The sequence below is a fragment of the Megalobrama amblycephala genome, unplaced genomic scaffold, assembly GCF_018812025.1.
Source record: "Megalobrama amblycephala isolate DHTTF-2021 unplaced genomic scaffold, ASM1881202v1 scaffold306, whole genome shotgun sequence".
NCBI classification, from domain to species: domain Eukaryota; kingdom Metazoa; phylum Chordata; class Actinopteri; order Cypriniformes; family Xenocyprididae; genus Megalobrama; species Megalobrama amblycephala.
In genome coordinates this window covers 365493-381505 of record NW_025953342.1, presented here as the reverse complement: position 1 = coordinate 381505, position 16013 = coordinate 365493, and the positions used below count along the sequence as shown (strand labels likewise).

Here is a 16013-nt window from a genome sequence, read left to right as displayed (position 1 = left end):
AAGAAGTGCTCATAATACAAGTTATAGGCAGTGCTCAGATTATCCTAAGCTACAATAGAGAGGGATTAGAGGAAGTGAAAGGATAGGAGTAAGAAGTTTTTTTTTTTTTTTTTTTTTTTTTTTTTAAGATGAGGTTAAGTGCTCACGAAAGAGATGGGTTTTCAGCTGTCTTTTGAATATTGCCAGGGATTCCGCATTCCGGATGGAGGCAGGAAGATCGTTCCACCAGCAAGGAACAGTGAACGAGAACGTTCTGGAAAGTGATTTTGTGCCTCTCTGTGATGGTACCACAAGCCTTCGCTCCTTTAATGAGCGCAGGTTTCTGGTAGGAGTGTAGACTCGTAAGAGTGAGTGGAAGTAGGAGGGTGCTGAGCCTGTGGCAGATCTGTAAGCAAGCATCAACGCCTTGAATTTGATGCGAGCAGCAAGTGGTAGCCAGTGAAGAGAGATGAAGAGAGGCGTGACGTGGGCTCTTTTGGGCTCGTTGAAGACGAGACGTGCTGCAGCGTTCTGAATCATTTGTAGAGGCTTGATTGTGCATGATGGCAGTCCAGCCAGAAGAGCATTGCAGTAATCAAGCCTAGAAATGACCAGGGCTTGGACCAGAAGTTGTGTTGCATGTTCTGTTAGAAAGGGCCTGATTTTCCTGATGTTGTATAGTGCAAATCTGCATGACCGAGCTGTCTTTGCAATGTGGTCTTTGAAGGACAGTTGGTCATCAAGGATTACTCCAAGATTTCTGGCCGAATTTGACGGGGTAATTGAGGATGTACCTATCTGGATGCTGAAATCGTGATTTAGAGTCGGATTGGCAGGGAAGACGAGAAGCTCAGTCTTAGCCAGGTTGAGCTGTAGATGATGTTCTTTCATCCATGCCGAGATGCCCGCCAGACAGCTTGAGATTCGTGCAGCTACTGTGGGATCATCTGGTTGGAATGAAAGGAAGAGTTGTGTGTCATCAGCATAGCAATGGTAGGAGAAACCATGTGCCTGAATGATGGGACCAAGTGATGTAGTGTAAATGGAGAAGAGGAGGGGTCCAAGAACTGAACCCTGAGGAACACCCGTGGTTAGTTGATGAGCTTTGGATACCTCCCCTCTCCAGGCAACCCTGAAAGACCTTCCTGTGAGATAGGATTCAAACCAGAGAAGCGGAGTACCTGTGATGCCCAGTGATGAGAGGGTGGACAGGAGGATCTTATGATTCACCGTGTCAAAGGCAGCAGATAGATCGAGCAGAATGAGAACTGATGATTTGGAATCAGCCTTTGCAATCCGCAGGGATTCAGGGAACTTGCCTAATAATTCTGCACTCCCTGTAGAGGCTGTGTATCGGCTAATCGGCTAATAAAAATTGGTACGCTTCATCAGGACCATGGTCTGAGGGTCTATGCCAAACTTGGGAACAGCGCCACCTACAGGTCATGAGATATGAAAAATGGCTATTTTGGCCAATAACTTTTGAACAGTTTGTCAGAAAATCAAGGTCTTGGTGTCTATGGATTCCTTGCCGAATCATGCCGAATCCGACGATACCGATTCTGTCAATATTGGATGAATCACGTGTCCGCTATTTAGAATTTTGTCATAAATTGCAATATCTTTTAAACAATTTGACATATCTTCACAAAAATTGGTACGTATGACCTTTAGAAGGTCCTGAAGGTACCTGAGAAGTTTCAGCACAGCGCCACCTACTGTTCCACAGATGTAATGATTATTGCAAAAACGCTTATAACTTTTTAAAACACTTTCCAAAATGTGTATGCTTTGTCATTTTATTCTCTGGCTTATGCCGATTCCAACAAATGTATCATTTGTCATTTTCCTTAAATATACCTGTCTGCCATATTGAAGTAAATGAAAAACAATTTTTTCGCTACTCCTCTTACAAATTTTGGTCAATTTTGTCCAAAATCAGCTCAGATGATCTTTGGACCGAGCCGCACAGAAATGACTGAATGGATTTTTGATATTCGCTACCGTTCCCGAGATATTCGTCTCTGAATGTGACCTTGCTTGTGTTTGTTGTCTTATGCTAGTTAGCTTAGCATGCTAATTGCTTAGCATGCTAACCTGTTGTCATTCTCTTTAATGTGGCTCTTCAGTTATCAAGTTAACCATGAGCTTCATTAGCATTAAGTTAGCTTAGCATGCTAATATGGTTAGCATGTTAAGTAATGCTTTTTTTTGTAAATTCTATCTTACACTAAAAGTTCTCTTCCACAGCCTGTTGAACGTGCTTCCTCAAGTAGCTCAATGTGTAAAGCCAGATACCTGAAGAGCGCTGTACCCAAATATAGTGGGTTCGAATCCCGGGTGGAGTGGTTTTATGAAATTGTGTGTTTTGATTCCTTTGTTGCCTCTTGGATTAGAAATAAATGCTTTTTATTCATGCTGTGTTCATTTTCATCTAAGCTTCTGTACATTCTGAGTTCATTCTCGCCTGTAATTCTGAACCAGCTGTTTCATGTTTGTTAATTTTCTGCTGTTTTTGCTCTTCCTGCTCCGTATTGCGCTACAGCATGATGAGCTGCAGAATTATCTAAAGTAAAGTTCTTAAATATAACATTCAGTGCAGTTTTATAAAAAAATCTTCATTTTGAGTCCATTTTCACATAAACTAGTGAACTTCGGCAGTTGTGTAAACATTCACTTGCCCAGTGGTGCAATGAGATGAGAAACAAACACTGGACCTGGAGGTTGTGGGTTTGAATCCTGTGTGGTGCAACTTTATACAATTGTGTGTGGTGAGTCAATTTGATTCCTTTTTTCCTCTTATTTCTTATTCTGTTCATTTTGAGTTCATTCTCACCTCTACTTCTGAACCACCTTTTATTTCAAGTACATACAATTTCTGCTGTTTTTGGTCTTGTTGCTCCGCACTGCGCTACAACCCAAACATTTTTCTAATTATTTCTTATTTAATTTTTCTCATTATTATTTATTCCTTTTTGTCAATGGCCTTTGGTGCTTGGCCCCGCATTGCTGCTTGCAGCTATATTTATTCTTCCTCCCGAATGGGAGTCTATGGCAGCCCTATCAACGGAACATGAGAAAATGATGAAATTTGGCACACTTATAGTGATGGTAATGTCTAGAAATTTGACCAATTTTGGAGTCTCTAGAACCAACTCTAGCGCCACCACCAGTTCAAAAATTCAACATTCTAAAGGTTATAACATTTGAACTATTTGCTGTAGAAAAATGTAATTTAGTACATCTGATTTGTCTCGTCATGCTGATGCTGTTCAACATATTACATTAAGTCTCCACCCATTACAGTAGCAGCCATTTTGAAAAGTACAGTATTCCGTTTTTTCGCTACTCCTCCTTCAAAATTTGTCCAATTTTGTCCAATCTGTGATCAGATGATCTTTGGACTGAACCGCACAGAAATGACTGAACAGATTTTTTTTAATTCATCTTTGTTCAAAAGTTATGATGTCATGAAGTTAACGAGGTTGTCCCAAAATTGCTATAGAGCCTGTATCTCGGCCAATCTTTGAGCAATCGAAACAAAAATTGGTACACTTGATCAAGAGCATGAGCTGAGGTTCCATGCCAAATTTGGGAACAGCACCACCTACAGGTCATGAGATCTGAGAAATAGCTATTTTGGCCAATAACTTTTGAACACTTTCTTAGTGTCTTTGGATTCCTTCGGTCATGCCGAATCTGAGGATATCGAATTTGTCAACATTGGATGAACCACGTGTCCGCCATTTTGAATTTTGTCATAAATTGCAAAATCTTTTAAACAATTTGACATATCTTCACAAAAATAGGTACGTATGACCTTTAGAAGGTCCTGAAGGTACCTGAGAAGTTTCAAAACAGCGCCACCTACTGTTCCACAGATATGATGTTTTTTGCAAAAATGCTTATAACTTTTGAAAACACTGTCCAAAATGTGTATGCTTTGTCATTTTATTCCCTGGCTAATGCCAATTCCAACGATGTGTAATTTGTCATTTTCCTTAAATGTACCTCTCCACCATATTGAAATAAACGAAAAACAGTTTTTTTGCTACTCCTCCCACAAATTTTGTCAATTTTTTTTCAAAATCAGCTCAGATGATCTTTGGACTGAGCCGCATAGAAATGACTGAACGGATTTTTGATATTCGTTACCGTTCCCGAGATATTCGTCTCTGAATGTGACCTTGCTTGTGTTTGTTGACTTATGCTAGTTAGCTTAGCATGCTAATTGCTTAGCATGCTAACCAGTTGTCATTCTTTTTAATGTGGCTCTTCAGCTATCAAGTTAACCATGAGCTTAATTAGCATTAAGTTAGCTTAGCATGCTAATATGGTTAACGTGCTAAGTAATGCTTTTTTTTGTAAATTCTTTCTTACACTAAAAGTTCTCTTCCACAGCCTGTTGTATTTTTCCCGAATGGGAGTCTATGGCAGCCCTATCAACGGAACATGAGAAAATGAAGAAATTTGGCACACCTGTAGAGATGCTCATGAAAAGTCATTGAACCAAATTTGGAGTCTCTAGGTCCAACTCTATAGTGCCACCACCAGTTCAAAAATTCACTATTCTAATGGTTATAACTTTTGAACCATTTGCTCTATAAAAATGTAATTTAGTACATCTGGTTTGACTCTTCATGCTGATGCTTTGCAACATCTTACATTAAGACTCCACCCATTACAGTAGCAGCCATTTTGAAAAGTACAGTATTGTTTTTTTGCTGCTCCTCCTTCAAATTTTGTCCAATTTTGGCCAAACTTTGATCAGATGATCTTTGGACCGAGCCACATAGAAATGACTGAAGAGAATTTTTTCCCTATTGGTAAAATAAACGTTATGATGTCATGAAGTTAACGAGGTCGACCCGAAATTGGTATACAGGCTGTATCTCGGCCAAACTTTGAGCAATCGAAACAAAAATTGGTATGCTTCATCGGAACCATGACCTGAGGGTCCATGCCAAATTTCGGAACAGCGCCACCTACAGGTCATGGGATCTGTAAAATGGCTATTTTGGCCAATAACTTTTGAACACTTTGTCAGAAAATCAAGATCTTGGTGTCTCTGGATTCCTTGGGTCATTCCAAATCCGTGGATATAGATTTTGTCAACATCGGATGAAACGCATGTCCGCCATTTTGAATTTTGTCATAAATTGCAATATCTTTAAAACAATCTGACATATCTTTGCAAAAATTGACCATCAGAATGTCCTGAAGGTACCGGAGAAGTTTCAACACAGCGCCACCTACTGTTCCACAGATGTAATGATTATTGCAAAAATGCTTATAACTTTTGAAAACATTTTCCGAAATGTTTATGCTTTGTCATTTTATTCCCTGGCTTATACTGATTCCAACAATGTGTCATTTGTCATTTTCCTTAAATGTACTTGTCCGCCATATTGAAATAAATGAAAAACAGGTTATTCGCTAATCCTCCCACAAATTTTGGTCAATTTTGTCCAAAATTGGCTAAGATGATCTCTGGACCGAGCCGCATAGAAATGACTGAACAGATTTTGGATATTCGCTACCGTTCCCAAGATATTTGTCTCTGAATTTGACCTTGCTTGTGTTTGTTGTCTTATACTAATTAGCTTAGCATGCTTATTGGTTATTTTGTACAAATTGCTTCTGTTCCAGATATTGAATGTTTCTGAGAATGATCTAAACTAAAATTAATAAATATAACCTATGGTGCATTTTTATAAAAATTCTTCATTGTGAGTTCATTCTCATGAACTACCGAACTCCGACAGCTGTGCGACACTGTCTGCCCAGTGGCGCAAAGAGTAGAGTGACAGACACATGATCCAGAGACTGTGGGTTCGAGTCCCGTGTGCAGGGTTCATGCAGGTTTTAGTAAGTCAAATTTAAGACCTTTTTAAGACATTTTAAGACCATAAAGATTGAAATTTAAGACCTACACGACGCATTACCAAAAAATATTCAAATCAAAGAAATTCTGAAAAAATCATTTTATTTCAATGAATTCAGTCATCGAAAAAGCATTAATTTCATTTACAGATAAAGCAATCACATTAGTAACCTTCCACACACAACAACGTGCCAAATGCCCAAAACCTTAGGCCCAAAATGAAAATAGGCTAAAACAAACTTGCCCTCAAATAGAATAGATTTCATCTCATATTTATTTACATTACAAAACAGCATATTAATTTCATTGAACATTACGACATACAGCCCAGTAAGAGTACGAATCAGTTCCCTCTTTCAGGAACATCACTTGGAAGAGATCGCTAATGTCACTGTTGCTATTAAATGAGTGGTGTTTAGTCACCGTGTGTAGTATCCAAAGCACCTCGGCTTTTGATGTGTCAGTCGATCCAAAAGTACCCCGGCCCAAAGGTTGTTTGATGGAGCTGTGATGATATTGTGCTGGAGACCGGAGGGACCAGGCATTGAGGACGACGGCAGTGGTGAGGCTAATTGGCCGAGTCCACTGAAGGCATTTTGTGGCTAACTTGTGTTTCTCCGCTCTGGCGTGTGACTCCAGCGCCTTCACACCCAGAGTCCCTAATTGATTTTTTTTTATTTTTTTATTTTTATTTTTTTTTGCAAAGTTTGCAGTAAGACTCGTACATGGAGCTGGGTACCGCTTGTAACCAACAGCAGAAATCGCTGTGATTAGCCATGTCTCGTTGAAAATAACTCCGAGGAGACGCAGACGTATTTCGCGGGCAGGTATTGCATTTATCACGGGATTTTTAGTTTTATCACTGTGTATACCAACACCAATATACCCCAGAAAGAACTACGACTCGCTACTTTGTAATAACTTTCAGCAGGTAGCGTTTCTGGAAATGGGTAAAAAAAAAAAATGTAGACCTGACTACATTAAATTTAAGACCTCGGATGAAAATCTGGCCGTTTTTAAGACTTTTTAAGGCCTTAAATTTAAAGTTCAGAATTTTAGACTTTTTAAGACTTTTTAAGACCCCGCGGGAACCCTGCGTGTGGGGCAACTTTAAATTGTTTGTAATGTTGTAATTTCAATTCCTTTAATATCCCAATAAGTATTGTACTAGTCTTTCTTCTTTTAAGTAGAAATAAATCTATTTTTGTTAATTCTGTGTTCATTTTCATCTCAGCTTATGGTTACATTGAGCTCATTCTTACCTCTACTTCTGAACCAGCTGTCTTTCATGTACATTCAATTTCTGCTGTTTTTGCTCTTCTTGCTCCGCATTGCGCTACAACTCAGACATTTGAGTGCTTGAAATGCTTGCTGTGTTGCTCTGCTTTAAAAGCTGCTCTTTTTGCTGTGCTGTTCTGTTTGCAGTGCTGCTCTGCTTGATGTTCTGGTCTGCTTGGTGTGCTGCTCTGCTTGCGGTGCCTTCGGTGCTTGGCCCCGCATTGCTGCTTGCAGCTATATTTATTATTATTATAATTTTTTTTAAATTATTTTTTCCAACTATTTGGGCATTTTTGGGGCCCTTACCATGCTCGAAAACTCATGAAACTTTGCACATACATCGGAACCCGCGGCCATCAGGGCCGGGCAGAAGCTGGTACCCGGGCGTGGCAGCGTGGCTCGACAGCGCCCCCTTGAATGGGGTCCGAAAACATGGTCTATATATCAAACACACTTGCACATACAAATACAAATCTCGGTACACATATAGACCTAATCGGGCCGAACAACTTTCGTACTCTAAGTTATACGTCACGTCAACAGGAAGTCAGCTATTATGGGTTGTTTGAAAAATGCATGCTCCGGAATTTGATATACTCCTAGGCAATTAATCCGATTGCCACCAAACTCGGTCAGCATGAAGTCAAGACATTGATGATGATAAAATTGACAGCAGATTTTTGATATCTCGAACAGTTTGGCCGTGGCGAGGCAATGAATTTATGGCGAGAAAAGGGAAACAGGAAGTGTGTTATAACTTCTGCATACATTCATTGATCTTTATGAAACTTCACGAGTGTGTTGGTTGTAGTAGTCCGATCACATGGATGTGACTATTGTGAGTCAAAGTTATAGTGCCACCAACTGGCAGCAGGAAGTGTTTCACTTTCAAAATGCATTGAGTTCACTCTGTTATGTTTACCTGATTTGCTTCAAACTTCATCAGTGTAATGTCAATACACAGCAGATGTAGACCTGTGACAGGATTCTTGATATTTTAAATATTGTTGCCATGGCAACACGTCAAACTTTAATAATATTCTTGAGTGTTTTTGAGGCTCTGAACACGCTTCAAATTGCATGAAACTCGATACACACATCAATATTGTCAACCAGTAGACATGGACAAAGCCATAGAAATGGGCGTGGTGGAGGGGCTCAGTAGCTCCACCTTTTGACAAAAGTGGGGGGTTAGTTTTTCCTACAGTCACCAAACTCGGTACACATATTGTTCTCATCAAGCTGGACAATTTTCTAATTTACATTCATTAGCTCCGACAAACAGGAAGTCAGCTATTTTGGTTTGAATGTTAATTTTTTTTAAAAAACAGGCTTTGAATTTAATACTAGTACTCCAACAGGGTTTATACAATTTACACCAAATTTTTTAACTTGGTGCTAACACACTGAAGTTGTTTAATTGCAAACGGATTTTGGATATCTCAAACGGTTTGGCCGTGGCGAGGCAACGAATTTATAGCAAGAAAAGGGAAACAAAGTGATATAACTTCTGCATACATTAATTGATTTTGATGAATCTTCGGCTGTGTGTTTGTTGTACAAGGCTGATCAAATAGATGTGACTATTGTGAGTCAAAGTTATAGCACCACCAACTGGCAGCAGGAAATGTTACTTTCAGCATGCTTTGAGATCACCATCTTATTTTTACCCTATTTGCTTCAAACTTCATTTAAATAATGTCAAAACATGGCAGATGTAGACCTTTGAAAAGAATCGTGATATCTCAAACACAGTTGCCTTGGCAACGCATCAAACTTTAATATTGGTTTTGAATGCTTTTGAGACTCTTAGCATGCTTCAAATTGTTTAAAACTCCACACACACATCAGGATTGTTAGCCAGTAGACATGGGCAAAGCCTTAGAAATGGGCAGGGAGCGCCACCTTATAGTGCAGTAAATGTGGTGTGAATTTGACATAGTCCTTTTATGCTTAACTGTTAGAACATTGTCCGCCGTGCACAGTTGCCCTGAAGCCACCGGGGTGGCGGTGCCACCGGGCTTTGGCCCGTCATCGCTGCTCGCAGCTATATATATATATATATATATATATATATATATATATATATATATATATATATATATATATATATATATATATATATATATATATATTTTTTTTTTTTTTTTTTTTTTTTTTTTTTTTTTTTTTTTACCGCTTCATTGAAAAGAACTGTGACTTTACAGCACTATTGAGTTGCTGCCATGTGATTGGCTGGTTAGATATTTGCGTTAATTTGTGTTTGGGTACATTATCAAGACCTCCTTTTCTCAACTGTTCCTTATCCTACGAAACAAACATGCAATCTGATCTACTGTACAAACTAAATTTAATTAACTGAGCTATCCACAGAATTTTGAAGGGGGTCTTATGAATTTTTTTTCTTTTTTTTACAGCATCAATTTAAAGAAAAAAATTTAGGTTTTATTGCTGCACTACTTTACAATTTTAAGTCACTTTGAAAAGTGTCTGCTAAATTAATGCATTTGTTAAATCTTGCGGACCATTAGTTTATTTGGAGAAAGTTTTTTTTTTTTTGTGTGTATGTCCAAGTGCATTATTTCCTTTTAAAATAATTTGATAAATTCATGACATGAATCACTTTAATCTAAACCTACTTATTTTGAATTCATTTTCAGTACATTCAAATAATGAATATTATTTTTTGTTTTGGTATCTTAAACTCCCAAAATGTCAGGTGGGGCAAGTGTCCACACAAATGAACAGACTAAGAAAACTTTTTAAAATGGTTTTAATAAGAAGAAATTCTAAATAAAATACTGTGGCATAATTTTATGTTTCAAACCTTTGATATAAACACATTGTATAAATATATCAGTAGTTTTAAAGCTGTTGAGATTATTGAAAACTTTTGTCTGTGAATTTGTATAATTCTCAAATGTCAGGGTCGCACAACTGCAAGCATGAGTCTTTTAGTATGAATTGACAAGGTAATAACAGTTAAGCATGCTAATGTAGCATCCAGAGGACCCCAAGTGATCGTTGTGGCAGTGAATCAGTTTGTAGATCTCTCAATTACTGATAAAAATAGTTACTTTCAAGTATGGGTAGGTTGATAAACTTTCCATATTTTTTATATTTTGATACACTTTCCAATTTGGTTTTGATATTTTAATTTAAATTTCTCAACAGACTTAAACTGATGATTCTTTTTATATCAATATAAAACATTTGTTTATTATTTAATCACAATCGATTACAGTGTATCTAACCAATCTATTGCACTTTAGACTCTTCCAGTTCCTACATTCCAAATGTGGTCATGCAGTATTTTGTTTTTAATCAGTTTACTACTTCAAGACTGTCGACTAAAACACTTGTATTTGTATTTTATTTTTTATATGTAATTGAAAGGGGGGAAAAATAGTTTCCAGCATATTGCCTATCATTGATAATGTTTTCAGGTGGCACAACTGATGTTCATTAGGTGGTGCAACTATGTAAATTCTTTATTTAAAACAACAAATAGCTTAAAGTGAACAAATGGCTGGATATTAGATTGTGAGTAATCAATGTATTGAATGCATTTACTGGTATAGTTGTATGATTATTTTTTTTAAGTAAAATCGGATGCTAAAGATACTACATAACTGGCCAACAGAATGCAATAATTATAAATTAATATGAATAAAGTACACAACCACAGAATAATGTGTTAGACACTGTAAGGGTTACTTCACAATTTCACAATAAAATTAGGAGTATATATCTACAAATATTTGGTTTTACCACCTGACAAAGGTGAAAATAAATAATAATAATAATAATAATTTAAACACTTTGAAATGTTATTTAATGATTGAAACTTTAAACACTTTGTTCCTAACTCAAAAAATGCATTACATCAATTTTGAAAATATTAAAATAAGACATTTTCACCTTCAAACCATCGAGAGTGTGAAGGATAAAATTATCATCTTGTCTTAAGATGTATGAATATTGTGGATACTTGCTATACTTAAAGATTTTAAATCTTCTGAAGGAGAGCCTTGCCTCTCTATGAGGCAGGCTTAAGTGATTACTTCTATTTGACCATGTACAGTAATGATAAATATATTTCTATCATGACAACTCTCTGATTTTTAGCATGGTAATGGATATGACAATGTTAATGTTTTTGGTTTTGGCAGAATAGATCTGCTACGCTGCTGCTGTTGATTATTGCTGCTGTTGTAGATTGCTGCTGCTGCAGAGTGAGTACAGGAACTTGCTACTGCCAATAACATGCACCTAGGGAAGGTGGAGGATTTCAGGGGAACTCTGAAAGCGTGCAGCAAACTGCTATAGTGAATGCTGACCAGTTATTTAAATGTTAAAAAACAAACTCATTGGCTGCACATGCGACATGATCCAATCAGCTTGTGGCATGTAGTTAGTGATGTAAATATCGTCAAGATGCATTAAGGGCCCATCAGCCTGCTCCATCTAGAGTTTCATGACAGAACTCGGTATATGTAAACCTTGATTAGTAAAGTTGTGAGGGTTGTAAAAGCCATGACCCAGATGGGAGTTTAGGAGGGTGAGTCTAATAGCTGGTAAGAGCTGTGGAGATAAACCTCACTCCCCTGGTGCACTAGAGGCATGCTCTAGTGTGCTAGAGACTGTTGATGTATGTTACTTAATGCTTGTGTGAATCCTGTTTAGAGTGGTAACAGTAAGGCTAGTTACATAAATGCAATCCTTTATTGTAGCTGTGACTGTTACCTTATGCCATTCCATTCAGTCTGCTACTCCCATGCCCTTATGCTAGTTCTGTTCCAAAAAATAATGAAATATCAAACTAGCCTGAATTCTATCTACCAAAATTAAAATCTAATGAGTCTGTTCTCTTTTCTGAGTCATAGCTGACAGCTGTGATAAAGCTTCCATCAGGAGAAAATTACAGCCTAAAGGTCCATCTTCTGCATCCTGTTGTCACACAACAGAGTACATACAGGATCCTTTCAACCAAGGTTAGCCTTAATGTATATGCTTGTCTAGCTGAAGGTTCTTTATTTTTAAACTAACTTTTTTCATACTGTTATTCATTTGTATGTCATTAATAGTGGCCCGATCTAAGTTAAGTTATTGACATAAGAAATAATTGACTACAGGCCACTGAATGATTTAAAAATAATGAACACTGTGGTGGTAATGCACTTCTGGTGAGCATTATTTTTCAGTAATTCAATGGTCTAGAGTTAATTATTTTTCCTATTCCATGGTTACTACACAAAGATATTTTGAGGTGTTTTATTAAGCATTTTTGAAGATTTGTCCTAAAACATTTTTGTGTGTAGAATTACTTTTCTATACTTGTTTCTTCTAAACATCCCAAGCCTCAGTTGCTAATTGCAAAGCTCAATAGACAAAGTGCTAACCATAACCCTTTTTTTGAGGGAGAGAGATTAAGCAGGTGTGAATTACCGAATTCTCTCTAGTAATTGTGAAAAAGTTAAACTACTTGCTTCCAAGATTTTATATATATATATATATATATATATATATATATATATATATATATATATGTATGTATGTGTATATATATATGTATGTGTATATATATATATATATGTATGTGTGTATATATATATGTATGTGTGTATATATATATATATATATATATATATATATATATATATATATATATATATATATATATATATATATATATAGTCATGCTCAAAATTATTCATACCTTTTTATTCAATACTTTTTACAACCTCCTTTTCCCAAGATAACAGCTCTGACTCTTCACCTAAAATGCCTGATGAGTTTGGAGAACACCTGACAAGAGATCAGAGACCATTCCTTCATACAGAATCTCTCCAGGTCCTTCAGATTCCAGCTCCATGTTGGTGGTGCTTCTCTTCAGTTCACTCCACTCATTTTCTTTAGGGTTCAGGTCAGAGGACTGGGATGTCCAGGGCAGAAGCTTCATTTTGTGCTCGGTGACCCATTTTTGTGTTGGTTTTGATGTTTGTTTTGGATCATTGTCCTGATGGAACATCCAATCATGACCCATTATAAGACTTCTAACAGGGACAGTCAGGTTTTGATTTTTTTTATGTTCGTTTTTGATAGAATCCATGATGCCATGTATCTGAACAAGATGTGCAGGACCTCCAGCAGAAAAATAAGCCCACAACATCTTGAGTGTTTGCTGCTAAAAAAAGCTAATTTTTTGTTTCATCTGACCATAGAAACCATCCTGTTTGAAGTTCCAGTAGTGTCAGTTACTTTTCAAATGTTCTATGGTCAGATGAAGCAAAAAATTAGCTTTTTTTAGCAGCAAACACTTAAGATGGGTTTGGTGCACACAGGGGTAAAAAGTACCCCATGTGTACAATGAAATATACTGCTGGATCTTTAATGTTGTGAGCTTATTTTTCTGCTGGAGGTCCTGCACATTTTGTTCAGATACATGGCATCATGGATTCTATCAAATGCCAACAGATAAAACCTGACTGTCCCTGTTAGAAGTCATATAATGGGTTGTGATTGGATCTTCCATCAGGACTATGATCCAAAGATCAAAAGTATTAACGATGCAGATTTATTTTCACAGCCTTCTTTGGTCATATTTACCAAGGGTATGAATAATTTTGAGCACGACTATATATATATATATATATATATATATATATATATATATATATATATATATATATATATATATATATATGAGAGAAATATGTTACGTGCATCAAAGAGTCGATCAGCCGAGAATTAGATAGTTCCCAACAATGCAATAATTGATTTAATCGCATTTTGCATAGCCTATAGCCAAAAATAAGTGTTCTGTGCATACCCTGAGATAAAATCCTGCAGGCACCCCTGGTTGTCATCATTAATTTTGAAGTATTTCCACACCCCTGAGGCTGACATTATTTCTGCTGCCGGTGTCTCTGTGCATGGAAAATTCTGTCAGTTACGTCTCGCGAGGTATTGGTCTTTGGTATCGGGGGTATTTTTACGAGTACAAGTACACAAGCTTGATATCGGGCCCAATACCGATAATGGTGCATCCCTATTGCATTTTAGCCATTTGCTAAAATCATTTAAGTTCATTTTTTTCTCATTAATGTACACACAGCACCCCATATTGACAGAAAAACACAGACTTGTTGACATTTTTGCAGATTTATTAAAAAAAGAAAAACTGAAATATCACATGGTCCTAAGTATTCAGACCCTTTGCTGTGACACTCATATATTAACTCAGGTGCTGTCCATTTCTTCTGATCATCCTTGAGATGGTTCTACACCTTCATTTGAGTCCAGCTGTGTTTGATTATACTGATTGGACTTGATTAGGAAAGCCACACACCTGTCTATAAGACCTTACAGCTCACAGTGCATGTCAGAGCAAATGAGAATCATGAGGTCAAAGGAACTGCCTGAAGAGCTCAGAGACAGAATTGTGGCAAGGCACAGATCTGGCCAAGGTTACAAAAAAATTCTGCTGCACTTAAGGTTCCTAAGAGCACAGTTGCCTCCATAATCCTTAAATTGAAGACGTTTGGGATGACCAGAACCCTTCCTAGAGCTGGCCGTCCGGCCAAACTGGGCTATCGGGGGAGAAGAGCCTTGGTGAGAGAGGTAAAGAAGAACCCAAAGATCACTGTGGCTGAGCTCCAGAGATGCAGTTGGGAGATGGGAGAAAGTTGTAGAAAGTTAACCATCACTGCAGCCCTCCACCAGTTGGGGCTTTATGGCAGAGTGGCCCGACAGAAGCCTCTCCTCAGTGCAAGACACATGAAAGCCCCCATGGAGTTTGCTAAAAAACACCTGAAGGACTCTAAGATGGTGAGAAATAAGATTCTCTGGTCTGATGAGACCAAGATAGAACTTTTTGGCCTTAATTCTAGGTGGTATGTGTGGAGAAAACCATGCACTGCTCATCACCTGTCCAATACAGTCCAAACAGTGAAGCATGGTGGTGGCAGCATCATGCTGTGGGGGTGTTTTTCAGCTGTAGGGACAGGACGACTGGTTGCAATTGAGGGAAAGATGAATGCGGCCAAGTACAGGGATATTCTGGACGAAAACCTTCCCCAGAGTGCTCAGGACCTCAGACTGGGCCGAAGGTTTACCTTCCAACAAGACAATGATCCTAAGCACACAGCTAAAATAACAAAGGAGTGGCTTCACAACAACTCTGTGACGGTTCTTGAATGGCCAAGCCAGAGCCCTGACTTAAACCAAATTGAGCATCTCTGGAGAGACCTAAAAATGGCTGTCCACCAACGTTTACCATCCAACCTGACAGAACTGGAGAGGATCTGCAAGGAGGAATGGCAGAGGATCCCCAAATCCAGGTGTGAAAAGCTTGTTGCATTTTTCCCAAAAAGACTCATGGCTGTATTAGATCAAAAGGGTGCTTCTACTAAATACTGAGCAAAGGGTCTGAATACTTAGGACCATGTGATATTTCAGTTTTTCTTTTTTAATAAATCTGCAAAAATGTCAATATGGATTGTCAGAATAATGTCAGAATAATTTCTGTCAATATGGGGTGCTGTGTGTACATTAATGAGGAAAAAAATGAACTTAAATGATTTTAGCAAATGGCTGTAATATAACAAAGGGTGAAAAATTTAAGGGGGTCTGAATACTTTCCGTACCTACTGTGTGTGTGTATATATATATATATATATATATATATATATATATATATATATATATATATATATATATATATATATATATATGAAAATTGTCATTCTTATCCTATTGTTTGTCATATGGTCAGTGTCTTTATGGTGTTTGGTCCTTTTTGCTTAGTTGGATATTATGGTGTTATTTTACTGATAAATGTCGAGAGCATGTGATTGTGACGCAAGAGCAC

At 37.5% G+C, this 16013-nt stretch overlaps 1 protein-coding gene across 2 annotated transcripts in view; it reads left to right on the top strand.

The window, feature by feature from the left end:
• The window catches only part of sugt1 (SGT1 homolog, MIS12 kinetochore complex assembly cochaperone), a 50569-nt gene that overhangs the window by 21149 nt on the left and 13407 nt on the right, over positions 1–16013 (top strand). The window contains exon 6 of one of the 2 annotated variants that reach the window (XM_048179665.1): positions 12028–12135. The exons of the other annotated variant lie outside the window; for it this stretch is intronic. Coding sequence (XP_048035622.1) covers positions 12028–12135 — 108 coding nt within the window. The remainder of the gene's footprint in view (positions 1–12027; positions 12136–16013) is intronic. 2 annotated transcript variants of the gene reach the window in all.